This window comes from Salmo trutta, chromosome 1, assembly GCF_901001165.1.
Source record: "Salmo trutta chromosome 1, fSalTru1.1, whole genome shotgun sequence".
Classification (NCBI taxonomy): Eukaryota; Metazoa; Chordata; class Actinopteri; order Salmoniformes; family Salmonidae; genus Salmo; species Salmo trutta.
Genome location: NC_042957.1, coordinates 27,650,161 through 27,664,744, shown reverse-complemented (window position 1 = coordinate 27,664,744; position 14,584 = coordinate 27,650,161). Strand labels below are relative to the sequence as shown.

The following is a 14,584-nucleotide window of genomic DNA, read 5'->3' as shown; positions in this document are numbered from 1 at the left end:
AAGGCTGGGGAACAACATGTTAAATTGTAGTCTGTAATTAAAACACTGTCGGAGGACCGTTACTTGCATGGCTGGTGATGGATCTGCAGAAAGCACCCAACAGTGAGAAACTAATTTAGAGCCTATCTATACATCTTATCAGCAGGGTCTCTCTAGCCTAAGGCTGAAAAGAACAAGGACCAGACAAATAAATCTGACTGGCTTCTGAGACACACAAGCTTTGATGACTTCTTCCACACCATTTTGATAATGAAATAAGTGTCATGATGTAAATCTTCCATGTTAAATAGGAACGTTGCGTCCTCATGTCTAAACTGGCTGAGACACGTGGGCCTGTCGTGTGGGGTTCTTGGGGATGTTATCGCAGTATAGTGAAATCATCTGACTTCAATCCATGGCTGCCCAGCACAGGGTGGGATCTTCCTCGATCCCTCAGCCTTGGTTTATTTCAATTGATAGCCAATTATTGACTCTTCTGACTGAGGCTTTGAAATCCCCTTCAATTTTATTCACACAGTGAGTATTTTCAAGTGGGTACCTTGTGTTGCCCACAATGTATCTGTATTGATATACAAAATATTGTGGAATGTTTTGTAACTTTCAGAGTGTTATTTGATATCTTTGGTTATCAATCTTTTGGATTTCTACTGTAGGCCACATCTGTTTCTCTTCAAACAGTGCTATTCAATCTTTCTCTTTGTGAGCTTGAAGATATTTTTAAGATGGAGGCAATCTGATGTTTAATATTACCGATTTCCAGATGAGCCCAGCTGTCAAAATCAAACAAAGTTTTGTGATATGATTTGGCACAGAGCCTGAACTGTAATAAAACCCCCCTAAAAGATCTAACAGGATGTGTTCCACACTTCAACTATCTGACCATTCTAAAAACACCTGTGGGACATTCATTCATACTAATAACCAATGAGGGCGAGCCAGGCAGTGAAATAACAGTGAGGGCTGGAATGTAAGTTAAAAATGTACGTAAGACTGAGCATTACCAGTGATGACATTGTCTTCACTGCACAAACATGCCCGTCCTGCAACAATGACAAGCGGGGAAAAACCCAGCCATACAAAACAAATCAGGAGAGCCTGATACAATGGGAGTCAGTGCTTCCCATGTCGATCCAGGTTAAATGAGGCAAGTTTAAACAGTCACATGGTTTCGTTTTGGGGAATTGAATAGCTTATTGACAGCACCCCCCATTGATTTAAATGAAACCATCCATACATATTTGCCCACTGAAGGAGTGCTCAGAAATTTACTTTTTGGACCGGAATGCCAAAACATTCCAGAGATAAAGATGCTTAAAATTGACCCATTTTGAAAACCCCACCATACCTTTAGACATGCATGTTGTTTTCATCACTGGAAAAGATAAACGGTTGAGCTTGATATAATTTAAAAGCTTACAGTGCTGTCAAACTATTGTATTATTTCTTGAAAAGAATGTTTTGTAATAGAAACTGTCATATTTAAACCTTTGTCAATCATCTTAAAACACATATACTTAATTTTTTCCCTATTTGCATATGTTGTAGTTTAGACCGTATTTCACATAATCTGAGGTTTTTGTGCCCGCCATCGGTTAAATCAACATGCTCTTGAATACAGGGCGGGTGTCATGTTTTGGCTGATAAATGTTCTAAAAATGGGAATAAAATTGACATTTCAAACTTTCAAATGGTACCACAAAGATGGTTGGAGGTCCAGACATCAGATAACGTTGACTTGAATGGGAATATCTGTTGTTTTAAATGATACTGTCAATCCTCCATAGGAAACCTATTGAAATGTAGATAGAAAACGCATTACCATTCAAGTTGCCATTTGAGGCTCGTCTTTGTGGTGGCAATTAGACGTTTCAATACAACAAAAATGTCAAATGGTGTACCAGCTAAATTGCAGTGCTCTAAATGGATAGGTCCATTCCATAAATGATTTCCATGATTGAAATGACACCCACCCTGTATTCAAGAGCACGCTGTGTCTGAACTGATAGCGGGCACAACACAAAAACCTCAGATGATGTGAAATACGGTCTAAGCTACAACATATGAGAGTATGATTCTTTTTTTTAACATGTTTTTAGATACATGCCGATACAAAAAAAATACGAGTGTGTAAAACTGTCAAGGCAAAGTGGCTACTTTGACGAATGTCAAACATCAAACATTTTGATTTGTTGAACACTTTTTTGGTTACTACATGATTCCATATGCGTTATTTCATAGTTTTGATGTCTTCACTATTATTCTACAATGTAGAAAATAGTCAAAATAAAGAAAAACCCCTGAACGAGTAGGTGTGTCCAAACTTTTGACTGGTACTGTACATTCCTGTCATCCTGAACTCCTCTACCCGGCCCATAACGTTTTGCGCAACTGCTTACAAACTCCTTTCATTTGTCTGCTGTTGATGCCGAGTTGTTATGCAGCGAGGTTTTTTTTTGTACACAGATCTCTCAAGTGTGTTGCACTGTGCTTTTACTCAGGCTGCAGAGCAAAATAATATAGTTTGACTCTATAGCAGACTAGCAGTACTCTCATGGGTATTCTAAAGTATTTTTCTTATTTTAAAACAGCATCACACCCAACCTGTAACAAACAAACCTGCTTTAAAATAATGGTAGATACTGTAAACTGCAGCAAGATATGAAAGTAAAACTGGATGCAAACATTGAGAGGAAAAACAACGTGTCAGGATAATCCAACTAACATGGATGAGCAACTGTAGTTTGATCATATCCACAGCGCTGCTAGGAATGTGTCATCCAGAAATAGGGATTAACCCCTTGCTATGTTGTGTCAGACTGTCAGTCTACATCTCGTGCTGTAGAGTGAGAAACATACCATTTTGAAATACGTGACTCGCTTTCAGTGGTCAGCCCCGACAGACCCTGAACCAGCGAAAGGACATATAAGAGGGGAACTTACTTTGAGTATTCTTCATTGTCCCGGTCGCATCTTGCATCCTTATGCTTTTCCCAGTCCTTCCCATGCTTGCAGGTGGTCAGTAGAATGATATCTTCCCCATTGTGAATATGATATAAAGCATTTCTGGTTTCTGAACCGATACCAGTCAGATACCTCTTCCCTTTGAAAACCAGTAAATATTTCCTTGATGGAGGGACATTTTTGAGTGTCAAATAACCCTTGTCCCCTCCTTTTTGGGAATGGTCTTTTGAAAACAAAGGAATGGACACATCAAAGTGTGGCCTAAAATTATCCATATCAATGCTGGCTTTGGCCAAAATGGCCTGGCCAATATCAAAGCCCAGCTCCTCTGTGTAATATGGCCAGGTGCCAGAGTAGAGGTTGAAAATGAGGTGGTTCCTCCCGTCATTCCACGTTGGGAGGCTCTGTACTTTAGCCTTGACATTGTGAATGTACTGGCTGGACAGCTGGTCCCGGTCCAGAGTGTCAATGCCCAGCACATACAGACAGGCCTCGTTGACGTCTGTGGTGTGGAAGCGGGAATCCTCGACAGCTGTCAGGATCTTCTGGTAGCTCTCAGACACCGTCTCCCCCTTCAGCAGGGGGTAGACGTACACCTTGAACCCCCTCTGGCAGCGGCTGAAGTCGAAGCATGTGTCCATGCGGCATCTCCTGCTCTTGTAGATGTTGTTGCGGATCTCCCGCCTCTCCCTGGGAGAGGTGTGCTGGTGGTGGAGCAGAGGGCTGTCCGCCTCCTGCTCTCCGTCCTCCAGGTAGGTGTTGAGCGGGTGGGTCCACTCAGGCCAACGCTGTCTGAGCAGGCTGAGGCCGGGGCTCTGGGCGACTCTGAAGAGGTACTGGTGGTGGTTTTGATGATGGAACTCCCCAATCTGAAGTCCCCACAGGTAGGCAACCAGAAGAAGACAGGCCCCTAGAGACACGACCAGGTACCTCTTCTTGGCCTGCATGTGGACAGTAGGGCTGAAGATGATGGGAACCGAGGCAGGAGAAGGAGCAGGGAGGAAGTGGGGGTCCACACTCAACCCACGGGGCTCACTCTTATCCACAGGTAAGCATGCTGCTGGTCTGAGTCACTGTGTGCACAAGATAGAACAGAAAGCGTGAAAATCACGTTATAACTGGACTCCGTTTCAGATAATCAGAGATTACCATTATGATGGATTGCAGAGACAAGAGATGCATTTGGTATCACTGACAGTGTTTGCTTCTTGTTTTTACAGCACATTTGAGACAAATCAATATTCATATTGTCTGATGATTAGAATCAATGGTTCCACACTACCACATTTTTGGTATCCATTATTGGCCATTAAAGGTTTGTCTATACAAAATCTCACCATATATTTTTCAACTACCCTTGTATTTGCAATACTATCTTCATTCTCGATTCAGCCAAAAATGTCAGTGTCCAGTTGCAGATGGTGCGTTTGAATTTAGGAAATGCTGTTCAAATAAATACATTTTTTGCTTCATGAAGTAGTCCAATGTGTATGCCACCATCTTGTTTATTTCAAATCTTCTCTCATTGACTGAGACAGGTGACCATCATCGAGACATGCAGCCCTTTGGGGTGGACCCACCTGTCTCAATCAATGAGATTTGAAATAGACAAGATGGAGGTGTACACATTGTCGGATTACTTCATGGAGCAAAAAAAAATAATATTAACTTTTTTTTAAATAATGGAGCATTTTCTAAATTCAAAACGCACCACCTGCAACTGGACAGGACATTTTAGAAGATACATGTTTGCCCGACTCAAGAACGAATATAGTATCGCCAATAACTGGTTAGTTGAACAATCTCTGGCAATGTTTTGTATAGGCAAACCTGTAACACCCAGTTATGGATACCAAAAATGTTTCCTTCTACCACATTATCTGATGTAACAATCTGTAGCTAGTGTCACACCAAAGCAATATTGTTCAGACACTTCCACCCATGCGCAATTAGCCTGCGGGGACGAGGCTAACGCCAAAGCAATTCGACAAAAGTCTAATAATGAATTATTTCAGCTCACTCATTATCAATTTCATTCAACTTCGAAGGAAAACCAAATGTTTGGTGAATTAACTTGTATCAGTGAAAACATGTGCCCTACCTTTTGTAACAAACACCTGCGATACTGTTGGTTTTCAAAGCTTCCAGCGTTGATTGATGCCCTCTCACCCGGATGAACACGATGTAAACACAGCATCCTAAATGATCCGAATAGCTTTGGGGCCACTTAACTAACAGAAATCATTATTCGTGTGGATAAAAGCCAAAGTTGGAGAGGCATTGGAAGCCATCCGATGAAGGGTCACTTTTTTCCTTACCTAGAAAGTAGAATGTGGTACTTTTACATCATATCCCAGAGAAATCATGCAAAATACTGTTATTTAATTCTCAAGGGCCTCTGAGTCGCACTTCTTGATGAACATGTCATCACTTGCGATAAAGGTCACCTTCCCATATGGGAGACTCATTCCATGCTCATTACATTTACCGCTAAAAGGTATTGTTTTTGTCATAAGCAATTGATCGAGTGTATTTCCATAAGCAAGCCCCCATATGATTTACTTAGAAACCTATATTTTCTGTGTTCATGCAATTTTATAGTGGTGTTTACAACGGTTTGCTGTCATCTTTGTGTGCGTCGGACTCCGGCATAAAAGTTTCCGAGCAAAACACTAGTTTCCAAAGTGCGCTCTTAACGCGTGAATCCGAACCAGTGAATCTAGACCTGTCTCTCCATACTTCTCCGGCCCGCGTAGACTGGCTATGTCAATTCCAATCGCTACGTTTGTGGATCATACAATGCATTGGCACATTCTTCGTCTGATGACAGTCCATGATTATGTCTATCCAACTGAGTCAGATTCACAAAGCGTGCATGAATTTCTACTGAGATTTATTTATGGGGTTATTTTCTCAATCTCTATAAATGCACGCAAAAATAATGAGTGACAGTTCAATAAATCCACATGATCGTCATTTTAGGGATCCCATGTAGACTACATCCACTTGCTCCCGATTACATCGTAGATAAATGATACACAGTCCGTAAAGTTAACCGTGTGTGTGTCACCTGAACGACACGCGCCTCAACAGTCGGCAGTCGAGCACAGAATCTTGCAACGATCACGCGTCAAATCTACTCCAAAGTAATGTAGTGCGTCAAGCTGCAATCTCTCCGTCTTTCATTCACCGGGCTGTGAACCACTACGAATACAACCACAGTTCGCAGATAGGGGCTCATTCTACATATTCCACGGGTCCTGTGGAGTTTACGAATCCTTCTGCATCCCCCTCCACTCTCATTCAGAGCTGAGGACCATGCGATGAACCTCCCACAACGAGAGGCTGCGCCTCCGACCGCGGTTATTGGTAGAGGATGCGCGGTGAGCAATGGAAATGGATGGTGGAAGCGTCGATCATTTCAAGAGGCGTTGGCAGCAACTATAGCTATTCGATAAGAAAGCATGCTATCAGAAGTTGGTGGTGTATGGTAGTCTACTCATGACGTGCCCAGAGCCCCTTTTTGTATCAGTCGCCCATATTAACTATTTAGGGGTGTGCTTGAAATATTGCAGATGCACACCTGCACATTCGTTTTTCTATCTCAACCTTAACAACATATTCTATGATGTATTCCTGTAGCTATAGCCTATTTGAGTGAATCCGGAATGCACAGACTGAGAACTAGATGTTGAGTAGATGATTCAATGGCTGATTCATAATGATGATAATGCATAGAAATGTGTGATAATAATGTAATAACTCTGTAATATGGTCCAGTATGTCATCGTTGTAGTTCGCTATGACTTTAGCAACACCCCATGCTAGAGATTTACTTGTAAATGTGTCACAAGCTTGACAACTTGTAGTCTGTGCTCCAAGCTTTCAGTGAGGTTATAAAGCATTTCCAAATCTTTTAAGCCACGAGACATTCAGCAGGATTCATTGCAAGTCTATTAAATAAACCATAAGGAGATCTGGGAATGCCACATGTATAACATAGTGAAAGTTAAACGTTTTTATTTAGCATATTATTGACACTTAAAGGATGACTAAAGAGATGGATATTGGATATAATTTTTATTGGATTTCAATATTGTTTTTTGATTTATTGGTAAGTGTACTTTAACAGTTCAACTTGTTACAGCTGGCTTCATTAGATACACAACGTGTTTATACAGGAAGTTGCTAATGCTGATTCAAATAAAGATTGTTAGATTAATTGATCGATCATGATGCATGGTACTTTTGAAGAAACTATTCAAAATTGTCATTCTGAATTATAATTCTGAAATATAATTAGAACAGTTAATTTAAGCTCTATCAATTAGTGAGAGGTGCTAAGAGTACGGTTCACGTATCAGCTCAAATGCAATAAATGATGCCATCTTGTGGCCTGAGATGTAGCAAAAAAAATCTATGCATAATTCAAAAAGCCTTGGATCACTGTCCTAGTGAGTGTAACTGTTGGTAAGCGAGATCAACAGGTGGTAAATGAATTATTGTCTGTTTTTATTTATGTTCAAAGGTAATGTATGGCAGAATCAAATGTACATGCATTGAAATCTGTACAAGCAGACTTGAACATCTGTTCACAACATGTAATAATACTCAGTTGAAGTCGATCCACATAAAATAACACTGACTTGCAAATTATTTTTGCATGAAATGTGGTAACTTGAGAGTTCTATTTAGTGCCTGAATGATACATTTTATAATATTCTGTGTGCTCAAGTGAAAATCCCATTTTACTTTTGCATTCTGCCCCCGTATGGGTTCATTGGGCTTATCAAGCCATGACCACAGGCGCAGGGGTAGGCCATGCACCACCGCTATGATGCTATGAGGGAGCATTTTGTCAACACTTACAGAAAGAAGCTGAATCATCTCCGTTCTGCTCTACTGAGAGGAATACTCACTACTGCCTTTGGGTCTAAACAACCACCACTATTGTGAATGTTCCCCTGTAGTGTTGCATTGGAAAGCTGTTTATGCTCACACTGTTTCCTCAACGTGTCCATTAAGTGTGGCCAGCAGGATTTCCTCATTGGTCAAAGTTCTCAGCTGTGGCTGCTAGCTGACCCTTAACTACCCCATCTCCCTCCAATGGGATGATAGCATCAGCCGTGCCTCAGAGCTCTCAGGAACTGGTGGTAAGTGACCATCAGCTGACCTGAAGATATATATTGTGGCAGGTAAACTATAGTACAGAGGTTGGCCCCAAGGGTTATACAGTATATGCTGGCCGTCTGGGGTGCATGTTATACGCCCTGATGGCAGAGCAGTGGCCCAGGGACAGTAGGGATCAGCCCACATGGGAGCTCACCATCCTCAGGGCAACAGAGAGCTCAGTGGAGCATCTCAGCTCTATCAGTAACAGCTACAGGTCAGCGGAACCACAAGTGGGTTTCAAGACAAATCAGGTGCTATCAAATAACAAATACCCACAGTGTTTGTGCACAATTACAGTACTTGCTGTTTGTCCAAGTGAGTTGATTCCATTGATCTAGATCACAACTGTGAATGAAAATAATATCCAACAAGACGGAATTGTCTGGGTTAAGAGCAATTAACTATTCACGTCAGGCATAATGTCTCCATACGTCTTTTAATTCAGAGGAATAAATACTGTTTACTTACATCAAGAATGCAAACACAGCAACGGGGTATTGGAGTGACGAATGAAAGTCTGTCCCAGAGCCATATACATTAGTGTATTCAGTATAAGGCAGTGTGAAAGCCTGCCAGCCGTCAGGTGCTGTTTAGGAGCTGATCAAAAAATATTCAGTGCATCGTTTTTGGGTGGTTTATTACACAGAGGCCATACATCATTGTCATCTTGGTGTCCGTGTTGGACCTGCATGTTTAGACAAGCTCTGTGTGTCAATCTGTAGACCCGTGTCCATTCACCAACATGTTATAAGTTCAGCTCAGTGCTACTCATTCTTTCTGCTTTAGAATGCTCTGTGAACATTTTTTTCATTTTTGAGATTTTACTGCAGGAATGCACTACCTACCTGACTGAAAATCCTTTAGTTATTATTGTGTAATTCTTATGCAACTGTCTAGGATATTAAACCACACCATTAGCAATTCGCATATTTGGCTCATTCTACAATATATACATCTGTTTCCACAGCCACTGTATCCTTTCTGGCAAATATAGTCCTCCATCATCTGGTGAGGAAATCATGTGATGAAGCCTGTGCCAGCTTCCTCCTGGTGCTTCTCAGCAACCCCTGGTGACAGTTGAAGGTTTCAGGTTTTAATACTGGCCTGAGAACAAGCATTGACACCCTCTAGGTTCAGAGGTACTGTATGTGATGGACATCACCCGGAGCGCGGTTCATAAGAAAATTATTATTCTACCCCACTGTGCCCTTGTCTTCCAGCCATACTGATAAGGATGTCCTAGGGGGTGACCATTAAAACATACCTAATGAGAATGTATCTGTAAGGCAGGATTTGGATCCACTTTGGGAGTTTTTTTGTTGTTGTATCACCCAAGCACAGTGCACATTCAGTACTGCTGCCGGATGAGAGAGCCTTGTGAAGCTTCCTCTCACCTGTGACAAAGTGCCCACATTCATCCCTCCTTCACTCTACACGAATAGGGCTTTGAACGTGTCCCCCATGAACGGTAATGCTGGGAAGGTCCTGTTTAATCAGGTCATGGGAGGCTGTAAGCGAGGCAGATTGCCAGTGAGATTCCCATAGGTGCAGGGACACTAGCCTGTGGTCTACCTGCGGTTGATTCTGGATTGCTAACTATATACGCTGTGGGACAGTGAGAACAATCTTCCCTGCAAACAGTCCTGCTGGCCTAAAACCTGACCTTGTTGCTCTGATACAATCCGGTGAAATTGTGTTTACCTTCAAGATAAGCAGGACTGGGTCTTGTAAGAATTTTGAAAGGGATTTACACACAAAGTTTTAGATAGGCCTAAACTTAGAATATATATTTGAATGGTTATGGAATGTGCTGCAAGGCACATGATATTGAAGTCAAGAAAAAAATACAGTGCAGCATGATCTCACAAACCCACTGCTCGAGTCTTGGTTTTTTACAGTCTTGAAAAAAATGTCAAGCAAACAATAATGGATAAATTGAGAATGATGCTGTCTTGTCTCGCACAGTATTACAGTGCAATACCCATATTTAATGGAGGGGCAAAAGACTGGACTGTTTTGGAAACTGTAAAGCAAGACAAAGTACTGATGTTTTAAACTGAATTACATATGGATTGAGTGGCCTTTTATCAATGCGGTTGTTCTGTTGAGATTCCTCTGGCAGTCTCCTGGGTTAACAGATTATTAAAAACAAAGTAGCGATTTGGGTCCTGTGTGTCTGCCTCAGTCTTGACAAAATAAATATCCCTCATGAAATATTGATCCACCTTCCCAACTCCTTTCCCATTAGCTGTATAAATAATTTCTGAAACACAAAGTTATCAGAGTACACATACGATTTGAGAGAGAGCAGACAGAATGTTGATGAGATGTTCCAAGAAAACATGTCTTTGATTCATCAAGGCCTCCTGGAGTCAGGTGAGGATGAACCACTTCAAACTCCATACAAAGATTGAATTCATCAAAACAACACTGGTTGACTCACTAATGCACTATGTTCATTTCATCTCTTGCCGGCTATTTGTTACATCTGCTCCTGCCACGCCCTCTACTGCTCATCCTGTGTCTCCTTGACCTGCCGTCACTCCCCCAGTGCTCTCTTCCTCTCCCTCTCTGTGTGTGTGTGATTTGTGTGGGCGGAGACAGGTGTGCTGGAGTCAGAGCAGATCCCCACCAGCTGCAACCTGGTCCATAATCAAGACCTCTACAAATACTCAGTCTTGCCACTTCCACACTGCCAGATCGTAATCTCTGCTCAGTCAGTCCACGTTTCTAGCTGTTTGTTACTATCTAGATCCTGTTGTGCCTGTTTTCCTTGCCTGACACAGTTTTCCTCTCTGCTACAGTTCTGCTCGCTCTGACTCTGGTCCCTGTCTCCAGTCCCACATTTCCTCATCCTGCTACTCTGCCTTGGATTCCCCACTCTACTGCTCCCTTGGATTCCCCTCCAGACCTGCTTACCCTGTCCCAACCCCTCTCGCTCCAGCCTCAGCCTCCGCACCTGGTTTCCTGCAACCCGCCCCTTGCTTCCCCTGGCCTGCACTCCATCTCCCCCGTGTTTCAATAAACACCTCGGTTACTTCATCCCAGTCTCCTTGTCTGAGTCTGCTCTTGGGTTTCCTTGTTCCACTCCGCGTAACACTACTTTTTGTTAAAAATCACATTCGACCAGATGAGTTCATGACACCAACATGATTGGACTTTTTCATTTGATAATGGTGCCTTAGGATGTAAGGTATCCCATTTTAAATGTATCTGGCATGTCATTTACACTGACTGTGACAAGTATCTGACTGGTCAAAAGTAGTATTGCTACTGCCCCTATTTTCCTCTGCATTAAGAGGTGTGATATTGTCCTCTGAAAGGGATCAACTCATACACCTGTCTTGTTATTTGGTGAATTGTAAAAAAGATCCACATAGTTTTGGGATTCTTGATATACTGATAGGAATAGTTTTCACTCTCAGAAAAGGATTTGACTTGCAAGAATTCTATTTGAAATAGTGATGTAAAATCCAAAGACGTTAACTGAATCAAAAATCGAATAATGTAGCACATATGTCTATCAGATGTTCCAACCTGTTGAATTTAGGTAGAACATTTTCTCAGTTATGTTTATTTGTTTCAATGACACATCCAGCCAGTCAGCCACACATCATAAAATGAGAAAATATCCAACAGCCATCTGTGGCCACTTCCGTAGTTTCTTTTGTTTGGATACTTGATTAATGGTTTTTGAGCGTAAACATCAGTGAAATAATGTGCTGTCTTGTTTGACGGCCATCTGCTTGTACTCAAAGTTGTGATATTCCCCATAATTAAGCTCAACAACATCTAGGCTAAACCCACTTGATCCAGAGAGTCTTCCAACAAACAGTAGGGTGGAACAGGTAGCAGAACATCCTATCAGGCAAAGGATGAATTCATACTCAGACATACCGCTTGCTGAAGTGAGGACACACACAGCGATAGTCTGTCCGATCTGTGGCTCGAGTGCAGATTACATGAACAGAGTGGTTTGAAGACATACAGTACATGCAGAATTGACAAGCTGGTTGTAATGCCACACTGTCATTTCTCTAGTGCTCTACTTTAATTGACCTTCATAGTTCAAACCCCAGAATGTACTCTAAAAGATGGAATGCATTAGTACACCCTGCCGGCTAATTTAGCACTTTAAAGACTGATGTTTGATAGCACTAAAAACAACACATCTTTGTCGTAACCACTTGGATGCCATCAGAAATGGAAGAACAAGCAAAGCAAGTAAACTATATTATGCTGAAAGTAAGGTAAAAGTGACAGAAAATGTGATGTGTTGCATTTGTCACTGAAAACCTTGCAAAATTGGATTCGAGGGAGTTGGGTTATATAACTGATTTATATTATTTACACTGAATAAAACCACCACAAGCATAAACAATACATCCTCTATTATTTTCCAATGATAAACTATTCTGGAGCTAAAAATGCATACCTCTTCTCAGGGTAGCTTTACTGCATTATGAGGACTTGGAGAGTGTATGGATGCACTGAAGCTGTGAGGTTACTGCATTACATGGAGGATCAGGGTACTTCTCGCCTCTGTTGCGCAAAGGGGCCTGCTGCATTTCAGCCATGGTGTAAATTGATTTCTCGTGTTGCCACCGCTGGTGCCATTGGGGGAGAAGAAGCGCCATGTCGAGGAACTCACAACATATTTGGGTCAATCAATAAAAAGAGCAGAACCAGCTCTGAATACTGTCCCTCGAGTGGTGTCCTTTAGCTCTCCCAAGAAAATGTCAGAGTACACCAGGGCGCGTTCCTCGGTCGAGGAAGTCTCAGCTGGTGAGGTGAAATATCAACCATCAAGACATTTCAATGCCTGATGACTCCGAAAGGTCGCTAGTTTGAATCCCAGAGCCGACAAGGTGAAGAATCCCTGATTGCTCCAGGGTCGCTGTTGTAATGGCTGACCCTGGCCGTAACCCCACTCTCCGAGGGTGTCTCAGGGGGATTTGGGAAATGCAAAAAACACATGCATATAATACACACTTGTACAAATATGACATAAGCACCCAGTAAATTATTATTATTCAAGGTCCAGCTACATTTAAACTAGACATGATTTTGGCAATAACCTAAGATTTGAAAATGGATGTGATTTTAATCAATATGAAATGGACAACCACCAAATCAATCAATAACAATGTCTGTATAAAGTATATAGTGAGTGTAAATGTCACAAATGCTCTTGCACTTTTCATAAGTCTATGAATTTATTCTGAGTAGTGGCAGCACTTCAGTAATTGTTCTGAACGCCTACTGAAGATGTTATCTTACTTTTTAAAACCAGTGTGGTGTGTCATTGAGTTCATCTTTGCACAGACACGCATTCTGTCAAAATGAAAAAGTGGCTCTGGAAAAACAAAGCGCCTTCAGACACATTTAATTGTCACTAATTTCTTTTGTTTTATGTGGTGCAGATAAATTATACGCTGCAGGTGTTCGGATAACAGAACCTTAGTTATTTCTACTAACTACCCTAGCATGATTATCTTTTACCGTTGATTTGGAGAGTAAATCATCTGCGGTCCCTCTGATAATGATGTAAAAAGTAATAGGCAATTATAGTTGTAGTAATCTCCCCAATATAATATAGAGACATAGGCCAGTCTAAAGAGTCATTCTAAATTTAAAAAAACAATTCATATGATATGATCGGTGCAGATCTGGGTTATAAAAGAGCTGGTCTGGTCATCCTGGTTGTTCAGATGAAGATGCTACTGTATGTTTGATAATCTTTAGGGAACTACCATGTTAGAACATATTCTGTATGTGAATACAAATGTCATCTCAAGGAGACATTTTCCAAATCAAATCAAACTTTATTTTCCACGTGCCAAATACAACAAGTGTAGACTTTACCTTGAAATGCTTACTTACAAGCCCTTAACCAACAGTGCAGTTCAAGAAGAAGAAAATATTTACCAAGTAGGCTAAAATAAAAAGTAATAATAAAAAGTAACACAATAAGAATAACAATAACGAGGCTATATACAGGGGGCACCGGTACCGAGTCAGTATGCAGGGGTACAGGCTAGTTGAGGTAATCTGTACATGTAGGTGGGGGCGAAGTGACTATGCATAGGTAACAAACATCGAGTAGCAGCAGTGTATAAGAGAGGGAGGTGTCAATGTAAATTGTCCGGTGGCAATTTTTATGAATTGTTCAGCAGTCTAATGGCTTGGGGGTAGAAGCTGTTGAGGAGCCTTTTGGTCCTAGACTTGGCGCTCCGGTACCGCTTGCCGTGCAGTAGCAGAGAAAACAGTCTATTTCTTGGGTGACTGGAGTTTCTGACAATTTTATGGGCTTTCCTCTGACACCACCTATTATATAGGTCTTGGATGGCAGGAAGCTTGGCCCCAGTGATGTACTGGGCCGTTCGCACTACCCTCTGTAGCGCCTTACGGTCAGATGCCAAGCAGTTTCATACCAGGCGATGATGCAACC

At 41.6% G+C, this 14,584-nt stretch overlaps 1 protein-coding gene across 6 annotated transcripts in view; it reads right to left on the bottom strand.

Moving 5' to 3' along the window:
- Positions 1-14,584, bottom strand: part of LOC115192831 (exostosin-1) — a 283,690-nt gene that overhangs the window by 245,072 nt on the left and 24,034 nt on the right. For 2 of the 6 annotated variants that reach the window (XM_029751720.1, XM_029751728.1), the window contains one exon: positions 2,941-4,034. In XM_029751720.1, coding sequence (XP_029607580.1) covers positions 2,941-3,908 — 968 coding nt within the window. In that variant the 5' untranslated portion in view covers positions 3,909-4,034. Of the gene's footprint in view, positions 1-2,940; positions 4,035-4,298; positions 4,386-4,420; positions 4,513-4,981; positions 5,036-5,062; positions 5,280-5,572; positions 6,790-14,584 lie in introns of those variants that run through there. The other 4 variants (XM_029751710.1, XM_029751753.1, XM_029751745.1 and 1 more) reach the window with 4 other exon arrangements.